At 41.2% G+C, this 10238-nt stretch overlaps 1 protein-coding gene and 1 pseudogene across 1 annotated transcript in view; one reads left to right on the top strand and one right to left on the bottom strand.

The window, feature by feature from the left end:
* The window catches only part of CD47 (CD47 molecule), a 56542-nt gene that overhangs the window by 30643 nt on the left and 15661 nt on the right, over positions 1 to 10238 (bottom strand). Inside the window, exon 3 of the mRNA XM_007450538.1 lies at positions 2024 to 2113. Within this exon, the coding sequence (XP_007450600.1) occupies positions 2024 to 2113 (90 nt within the window). The remainder of the gene's footprint in view (positions 1 to 2023; positions 2114 to 10238) is intronic.
* Positions 4898 to 5803, top strand: LOC103083831 (mitochondrial intermembrane space import and assembly protein 40 pseudogene; annotated as a pseudogene).

Below are 10238 nucleotides of genomic sequence, written 5' to 3'. Positions count from 1 at the left end.
AATTCCTGCTGAAAAATTGGCTGATAACATTATGGGAATTCCCACGATTGTGACTAGTGTTGCTTTTCTTTTGCTGCCTTTAAAACTCTCTTATCTTTAACTTTTGTCATTTTAATCATGATATGTCTTGGTGTGGATCTCTTTGAGTTCATCTTTCTTGGGACTCTCTATGATTCCTGGACCTGAATATCTTTTCATCCCCCAGATTAGGGAAGTTTTAGCCATTATTTCTTCAAATACATTTTCTGCCCCTTTCTCTCTCTCTCCTCCTTCTGGGACCCCTACAATGTGAATGTTAGTATACTTGATGTTGTCTCAAAAGTCCCTCAAACTATCCTCATTTTAAAAATTCTTTTTTTCTTTCTTTCTGTTCAGTTTGAGTGATTTCTAGTACTCTGTATTCTAGATCACTGATCTGTCCTTCTGTATCATCTAATCTACTGTTGATCCCCTCTAATGTATTTTTCACTTCAGTTATTGTATTCTTCAGTTCTGATGGATTATTTTTTTCTATTTTCTAACTCTTTGTTGAAGTTCTCACTGTGTTCATCCACTCTTCTCCAGAGTTCAGTAAGCATCTTTATGATCATTACCTTAAACTCTTTATCAGGTAGATTGCTTATCTCTGTTTCATTTAGCTCTTTTTCTGAGAGTTTTTCTTGTTCTTTCATTTGAAACATATTCCTCTGTCTCCTCATACTGCCTAATTCTCTGTTTATTTCTATGTATTAGGTAGGTCCATTACATCTCCCAATCTTAGAAAAGTGGCCTTATGTAGATGTCCTATGGGGCCCAGCAGCAAGCTTCCCTATGGCTACCAGAGCCAGATGCTCCAGGGGTATCCCCTATGTGGACTCTTTGTGCCCTTTTATTGTGTGTGAGGCCAACTCCTGTGGGCACACTGGTGGGCAGGATAGGCTCCCCAGCACTGTTGGCTGTGCAACCTGTCAGCATGCAACTGCTACAAGTTGCATGATTGCTGGTAGGCTGTGCCGGTCCCCAGAGCTAATATGCTAGAGGGAGGATTCCAATATGGTGCCCTCCAGTGCAGGTGCCGGAGTGGTAGAACGAGATCACAAAAATGGCTGCCGCCAGCATCTCACTTCCGGGGAGAATCCCAGCTGCCTCCGGTCTCTCAGTGAGGCTCTCCAAGATAAGCAAGTGGGTCTGACTCAGACACCTGTCACACTGCTGCCTCTGTGCTGGGACTTGGAGCAAGTAAGTGTCTGTGCACACCCTTTAAGAGCAAAGTCTTGGTATCCTACAGCCCTCTGGCTCTCCCAAACAAGTCCCACAGGTATTCAAAGTCAGACATTTTGGGCACTTGTATTCATGGTTTAGGACCCCCAGGATGGGGAGGTGGATGTGGGGCTTGACCCCTCAGTCCTCGTGGAGGATTTCCATTGTTGTGATTTTCCTCCTACTTAAGGACCCTTAAGTGTGGGTCCTGACAAGACCACACCTCTGCCCCTCCTACTCATCTTGTTGTGGTTTCTTCTTTATATCTTTAATTGTAGAGTACCTTCTCTGTTAGTCTTTAGGTCATTCTCAGAGACAGTTGCTCTGTAAGTAGTTGTAACTTTGGTGTGCCGTGGGAGCAGGTAAGCTCAGGGGCTTCCTACTCCACCATCTTGATCACTCCTTCTCCGTCATCCTATCTTGTCAACACCAATGTAGGCTGTAACCATCTCTTTACCAAAGAAAATAATGTATGTGTAAATGCTCTGTAAATATTAAAACCAGTTGAGTCAAAGGTATTGTTATTATCAGGATTCCCAATGTTCATTCTTAAGAAGCTAAGGAAAAACAAAACCTTCTTAGGAATTAAAAGTGAACTGAAGCAAAGTATGAGGAACAATATAGACTTCAGGGAGAATATTAATATTGACTGTGTATTCTTATTTACCATGTTATCATGCTTGCTAATACAATTTGGTTAAATAAAATATTTCACCAGCATTGCCTGCCAGAAATAACAATTTAAGCACTATAACATAAATGAAAAATAGAAATAAGTACTTACTCACAACACCAAACTGTCCCCAGAATAGAAGTATAGCCAAAATTGGGAAAATAACAGTGAGGATATTTTCATTTGGAGAAAACCATGAAACTGGGAAAAGAGAAAACAAAAATCACAATTAACATTTACTATAATCACTGTAGCTCCTGCCCATGAATAGTGAACAATATATTTTATTGTGGAGATGGAAAATAAAAACAATTAATTGAAACTTTGGTCTTAGGGCTTCCCTGGTGGCGCAGTGGTTGAGAGTCTGCCTGCCGATGCAGGAGACAGGGGTTCGTGCCCCGGTCCGGGAGGATCCCACACGCCGTGGAGCGGCTGGGCCCGTGAGCCATGGCTGCTGAGCCTGCATGTCCAGAGCCTGTGCTCCGCAACGGGAGAGGCCACAACAGTGAGAGGCCTGCGTAACGCAAAAAAACAAAAAAAAAACAAAAAACAACCCCCAAAATAACTTTGGTCTTAAAATAATTAAGTAACAAATTATACGTATAATTTAATTTATACAGCAAATTTTACTTATGAAACAAGAAACTAGTTCTTTAAGTGCTTTTCACCACATTTTCCCTAACCTATGACTTCTGGAAGGAGGTAATATGGTACAGGAGCTGAGAACAAGGTTCTGTAGCTATAGCGCCTGGCTTTGAAACCCAACCCTAACTCACAATCTCTGTGATCTTGGACAAAGTCTTAACACCTCTCTGTTCTTCAGTGTCCTCATTGTTACACTGGGATAACTGGATTGTTGTGATTGTTAACGAAGTTAATACATGAAAAGGGCCTAAAACAAATCTTGGCACTTACCAAGTGCTCAGTAAACATTAACTACAATTATTATTATGTGCTCCTACAGTGAACACCTGTATGTGTAACACGCCAAGAATTTACCTTAAACCAACAATGAAGTCTTTCTGTAAAGACTTACTCAGGGTATCAAGGTGTGGAAGTTGTACAACTGGGTACCTTCACCTTACTCTGACTAAAACCAAGACAGATGTGAGCCCTAGCTTTTCTCAAACTTACTCTGGAATAGAAGACGTATTTATGAATAATTAGGCTTCAAATGATTGTTTAGATATAAAGTAACATGAGGGGCTTTAGGTATTAAGTGGTTCACAAGTTACCTAGAGAATGATAATATGAAATGATATGTTCTATATAAAGGAAATTGTGATTTTAAGTCTTCAAAAAGATTTGTTGAGAACTTTTGAAAAATTAAGTTTAATTGCATCTTATCAACTCTTAAGATGATAATTTTACCTGTGAAATTTCTTCTCGAACAATAAAGCCAAGTAAATGCACTGAAAGCATTTCAAAGTTTGCCTGTGAAGAGGGAATGTGCTGTGCACATTTTCAAATCTTCCACTGCTCTGCCTCTGTATCAGCATGCAAGAAAACTTGTGGCCTTTCATACAGTAATACTAGCCATGCATTTCTTGTGTTAGTTTATAATGTTAAGCTCTGGTAAATGTTCACAACAATCCACAGAATATAATATTATGAATTCTATCTCACAGATATTGACCTTCCATAATCTAGCATTTTGCACTACACATAGTAGAGACTCAGTTGGTTTGTGGCTGAAGGTTCCAACAGTCAAAAAATAGTGAGTGAATGAAAGAGAGTTTTTTGGGGTGGGGAGTGGATGCTCTCATGGTTGCAGATCTCTACCAAGAGACAGATGTTTTCAGATACTCTGAATTCATATCTTAATTTACAACTGAATTACTGAGCATCTTCCTATACCAAAGAAAACCCATTTCAATTCAGTCTAAAATCCTACCAGGAAAAACCTTCATGAATCATCTTTAGTTTTTCGTATCTAATGCCCAGAGGATTTGGTAATCAATGATCTAATGACTATTCTTAACCTGTTTTTCTCTACTTGCTTTATTATTTTTTTTGAGTTGTGTACATTAACTCCTCAAATCCTCACAACTATTACATGCCTCCTATCACTGAGGAAACTGAGGCCTAGAGAATTAAGGGTCTTAAGTATCTTAAATCTTCATGTCCCAAACTGACTCCTGAAACTCCTCCCCCTACTCCTTCAGCAAACCTACCCTCTCAGTTTTCCCCATTTCAGTAATGGTGACCCCATTTCTCCAGTTGCTCAAGCTAAGAACCTTGGGGTCATCCTTGACTCCTTGACTTCTCTCACATCTCACTTCTGGCCTGACACTAAATCCTGTGGTTGCTACCTTCAAGATACAGCCAGAATCTGATCTCATGTTCAACATGGGCTGACAATGAAATGTTCTTTCTTCACTGGCCTCCCTCCTTACACAACAGAACAATCTTCAACAGTTTTAGCATATATTAATAGAAATCTACCAGTGAAAATAAGAAGTGTATTTGACCTGGTCTGACCACTCATTTTTCACTTACTACACAAACATTTATTAAAAGCCCACCATGGGTAGGGTACTCTTCTAGGTACCTGAGATCTAGCAGTAAATAAGCCAGGTGGGGCTACCAGCTTGAGGAGGGGGAGGGGCTGAAGAACAGACTCTTATGGGTAGTAAGGCCTCATGGGGAGAGGAACTGGCTCTGAGCCTTGGACTGGAAAGAGCCTGCCATGTGAGGACAGGGGAGAAGATATGCCAAAGGAACAGCAAGTTGGAGCAACTGAATGATGGCCAGTGTAACTAGAATTTAATGATACAAGATAAGATGGAAAGAGATTGCTGGGATTAAGAACTCTCTAATTACCTGTTACCTCTCTCTAATTTGTTAAGGTGGGAAAAGTCTTCTCAGCTTGTTAAGAAAGTTTGGATTTTATTCTATAAGCAATGAAATGTGATCGGAAACCTTCAAGTAGGGAAGAAAAGTGACCTGATTTATTTAAAATCTTCTTTGGCAGCCTTGAAGGGAATGGATTATAGAGAAGCAGGACCTACCAGAAAGTTAATGCAGCCATCAGGCAGTAGCAGGAAGGTAGGACACGGCCCACAAATGCAGTCCTGAGTTCAGTTTTACTCGTCAAATTTAAAGACATAATAGGGAATCGTCCCAAAGGAAAGTGACTAGAATAGGGATGCTGAAACCATGAGCAATGGCTGAAGGAACTGGGGATTTTTACCTTAGAGAAGAATAAACTTGGAAGAGAAATACCATACCTCCTAGTGAGTGAGAAATTGCAGGGTTGCAAGTTTTAGCTTGACTTCAGGAAGAATTGGAACTGCCTGATAATAGACTAAAATCCTCTGGGCAGTAACAGTCTCTTCCCGTCATGCGCTTAGGTAAAAATTTGAATGGGAGGGGGCGGGCCCGTGCGGGTCTCCAAGCCGCCCGCCCTGCAGCAGAGAGGTCACAGCGAGAGGCCGCCCCCCAATGCTACAGTCGCCGTAGGTCGGAGCGCCGGCCTGCACCGTGGCCTACTGCTGGCAGGAAGGGAAGGATCGAATCGTATTTGTGACCAAAGAAGACCATGAAACTCCAAGCAACGTGGAGCTGGCGTCCGACGACCCCAATGATCCGTACAAGGAGCACGGGCTGATCCTGCCCCACAGAGATCTCAGCTGGAACTGCCCGTGCCTTGGGGGCATGGCCAGCGTGGCGTGTGGGGAACAGTTCAAGGCGGCCTTTTCCTGCTTCCGCTGCAGCACAGAGGATGTCAAGGGGTCGGACTGTGTAGACCAGTTCTGGGCCATGCGGGAGTGCATGCAGAAGTACCCGGACCTCTATCCCCAGGAGGAGAAGGAGAAGCCAACGGATCGATTAGAGGAAATGGCTGCCTCTGAGGCCACCACAACCAAAAAAGAGGAGGGGTCCAGCTGATGAAGGCCCGGGGCGCGCTGGGCTCCAGCCTCCTTCAGAGAGGATGAACCTCTCCAAGAAAATGTCTCTCCCTCTGTTGTTCTGTGCACTGTACTGTACAAAATAACTTACTGTGCTGATCAGGGGTCTTGGCCCCTTGACATATACACTGAAAAATGGGCTGTATGTATGTGTGTCTCACATAACCTATCAGCGAAATGTAGCTGCCACTTTTGAATTCTCTTCTCATATTGTCCTGAATTTTGCCACTTTGAAATAACGTGCTGAATAATCTCAGCAACCCAACCTCATTATCTGGGAGTGTCTCTTGTGAGTGAGCAGATTTATTGTGATTCCTTGTATCCCTTTAGTAGATTTTATACCTAGTTGGAAAGCGAAAGAGAAACATCTTCCTTTAAAAATGCTGGAGCGGGGCCATTCCTTGTAGAAGAGGCAGGATGATCAGCCCTTGAGTATTTGACGAAGCGCTATGCTTCGTTTCTGATATATTTTGGTTTCCAGTTTGCATTGAGCTCCAGGTTTTCTACATTTGGAAAACAGAGCTTTGTACCCTCTGAGTGACTCCCTTTGTAACTGAAGAGAAAGGCTGTTTATTTCTGTTCTTGTTATTCCAAAAGCCCTGGTTTGGGGTCTGTGTTCACACTGGCTCTGTCTCAGCCTGTTCAGATACAGTGTTCTTGAGAGGTGGGGACCTAATCATTACCAAAGTAGCACCCGAGAGAGGAAACGGTGTCAATTAAAAGGAAAGCATGATTTTTACCTGAAAGAAAAATTTTTTTGAATGACCAACTACCTGGGGTGTGATAGAAGTAATTCAGGAATTACATGGGCAGATAGACTAGATGACTAATAGCTGACTCTATACCTCTATGCAGAAATAATAATAAGAGCTATTTCAAAGACAGAGGGTGGGATTATAGAACAAAAAATATTATTGTCTAAGTGATTCTTAACTGGAGCTTATCAGAATTACCTGGAGTTTATGCAAACGCCACATACTCTCCCCTTTCAGCTTCTACCCCAATAACTGTGTGTGTGTGTGTGTGTGTGTGTGTGGCAGGGGTGGAGTGACCCACGAGTCTCTCAATTTAAAATCACTGCTGCATCTCCCTGCTGTAATTTGTCTTCTCTCACTGACATGAACATGTTACCTCTCTCTAATTTGTTATGGTGGGAAAAGTTTGAGGATCACTGAATTGGATCTTTGAGTAGCAAATGAGATGCTAGGGAAAAACCCAATGTTTTATATAAAACTATGTATATGCCCATTAAGCTACTGATTTGTTAGAGTAATTAGTACTGTCAGACGACTAACTCTTTGTTTCCCGAGGGGAGAGGGAGACAAGATACTTCTCTAAGGTCCCTTTCAGTTCTGAGTTTCTATGGCACTAAGAAAATAAATTAAGCTTAAAATGGACTAAGAACAATATTAGATACTTTTCCAGCCCAGGATTAAGAAAGATGATCCAAAGTCAGTCAAACTCTTACTCCACCCAAGCTACGTCTGACAACTATGCCCATTATTCTCCAATTCCTAGTCAGGTAGAGTGGCTCGCAGGAAAATAAACTTACTAGTGGAAAGGCAACGAAATGATACTAAGAGGATGTGGTCTGTGGATAAGGGCTTACATTTTGCTTCCAAGTTTAAACATTATAAAAACCCAGGACCTCGTTTCTCTTATCATTGTGTACAAAATGGGATGACCTGAAAGAGCCAAGGAATCACTCTCATCAATTAAGTGTGCCTCTCCTTCAAATATATACAAGCTACACCTCCATGCACAAAGAACACGTTTCCACAGAGAAGGATCACGATAAAATTTCTGACACTAAAATTCAAGCCAAATTTCTACTTGATGCTTCAGGACTGTGATGCTTTTTCTTTTTTCTTTTCTTTTTTTTTTTTTTTTTAATGTATTGACTTGGCTAGGGTATAGTCCCCAGTTATTTAATCAAAGCCAGAATTCTAAGGTAGCCCCCTGAAAGCAGCCTTTTTAAATTCCCTCCCCTGGAGGGAGGGATGGGACTGTGAATATGATGGATTTCATTCCCCTGATTATATTGTTTCACATGGCAAAGAGATTTTGCTAAATGTAATTAAGGCCCCCAATCAGTTAACTTTGAAAGAGTGATTATTCTTGAGGGAGAGGGGGCAGACCAAATAAGAGCTTAAAAGGGTTTGGGATTCTTCTAGCAAAAGAAATTCAACATGTTCAAGAGGGATTCAACAAGAGGAGGATTCTCCTTAGCTGGCTTTAAATATGGAAGAGGCTGTGTGGCAAGGAATGGGAGCAACCTCTAGGAGCTAAGAGAAGCCCCCATCAGACATCTAGCAGAGAAACAGGGACCTCAGTCCTACAATCACATGGAATTGAATTCTGCCAAAACCATGTGTGCTTGGAACAAGACCCAGAGCTCCTGATGAGAACACAGCCTGCTAATACCTTGATTTTAGCCTCGTAAGACTGGAGAACCCAGTCATACCATGACCAGAATTGTGATCTACAAAGTGGTGAGCTAATAAATGGGTGCTGTTTAAAGCTGCTACATTTGTGGTTGTTTGTTCATGCACTTGAAAACTAACACGAGGATCTCCAAATGCCTTCATGTCCACATTATGAACATAACGTATCTCATGATGATGGTAATGGAAATGGCAACTTTGCTAAACTTGAACAGACCTTTTAAAACAAAACCCTAATAGCTTACTCAGAAAAAAGTAAAATTTTAAGTCTCCAAGTTCTTGTATCATTAATACTATAAGTATAAACATTAATAACACATTTTATAACTATTATTATTTACATTTAGTAATCTGGTTGTTTACAAGGTGTTTCCACAGAAACTATATACAGTGGTGGTAAACATACTGGTTTTAAAGACAGAGAGATCTAGGTTAAAATCCTGGCTATGACTCTGGTCTTGAACAACTACCCTAAATCTCTCATGCTTCCTCATCTGTTAAATGGTAAGACCTATACCTATCTCCTAGAGTTCTTGAGTTCAGGACATAATATACATAAACTATCTGGCACATATACATAAACTATCTGTGCCCTAATAAATGTAAGATTATTTTACTGTTCTTTTGTACTATCACTTCCTTGAAAGTAGGGATTATGTCTTCATCATCAATGAATCCATAGTGCCTAGCACAGCGCCTGACACATAGTAGGTGCTCAATAAATCTTTGTTAAGTAAGCAAGATATTTTGAACAAGCCTGTGATGGAAATGGTATTCCCATCTTACAGATAAAAATCAGAGGGCCAGACAGGTTGAGTTTTTTATCCAAATTTTCTTAAACTAGAAAATGGTAATGTATTGAAAAAGCTGTCTAAATTCAAGTCCTGTGCTCTGTCCATGGTACTATACTATACGTAGGCACCAGAGGTATATAAAATCTCACAGAGAGGTATACTTATCTCATAGGTAGTATTTCTAAAAAACTGTGCTCCAAAAAAAGGGCACAAAGAATGGCCACCCTTAATTCACATTCTACTAAGTGGAATTCTCTATTACACAATTTCTATTCCTCACTTATGCCTATATTTGTGAAAAAGTACCACATTGTAAAAATGGTTTCTATTGCCTAAATCCCCAAAGTCCCCATGATGGGTAAGTCTCATTATCACAATACATTTGTATTCCACTATAAGAGTCCTGCTCCAATTAACTTTTTGTACAGAGAGAAGGTTTTTTTTTTTTTTTTCCAGTAAAAAATGGGTACAAAATAATGACATGACAACAGTAGATGCTGGCAAGGATGTGAAGAAACTAGATCACTCATATGTTGCTGATGGGAATGTAAAATGCTACAACCACTCTGCAAAACAGTTTGGCAGTTTCCTTCACTTTGTTATACAGCAGACACTAACACACCATTGTAAAGCAATTATACTCCAATAGAGATGTTAAAAAAAACAAACAAACAACTAAGCATACACTTGCATACAGCTGAGTAATTGTACTTCTGGGCATTTATTCAGTGGAATGAAGATTATGTGCACCTAAAAACCACTATATGGTAGTTCACAGCAACTCCATTTGTAACAGCCAAAAACTGGAAACACCCAAAATGTCCTACGATAGGTGAACAGTTAAACAAGCTGTGATATACCCATACCATGGGATACTACTCAGCCAAAGAAGAGAGAGAAAGAGAACAAACTATTGATACAGGCACAACTTGGATAGATCTCAAGGGTACTGTGCTGAGTGTAAAAAGCCAATCTCAAAAGATTACATACTAGGGCTTCCCTGGTGGCGTGGTGGTTGAGAGCCCGCCTGCCGATGCAGGGGACACGGGTTCGTGCCCCGGTCCGGGAAGATCCCACATGCCGTGGAGCGGCTGGGCCCGTGAGCCATGGCCGCTGGGCCTGCGCGTCCGGAGCCTGTGCTCCACAGCGGGAGAGGCCACAGCAGTGAGAGGCCCGC

This window comes from Lipotes vexillifer, unplaced genomic scaffold (genome assembly GCF_000442215.2).
Source record: "Lipotes vexillifer unplaced genomic scaffold, Lipotes_vexillifer_v1.1 scaffold946, whole genome shotgun sequence".
Lineage (NCBI taxonomy): Eukaryota > Metazoa > Chordata > Mammalia > Artiodactyla > Lipotidae > Lipotes > Lipotes vexillifer.
Note: the sequence above shows the minus strand (reverse complement) of the source record. Positions and strands in the feature narration are given on the sequence as shown.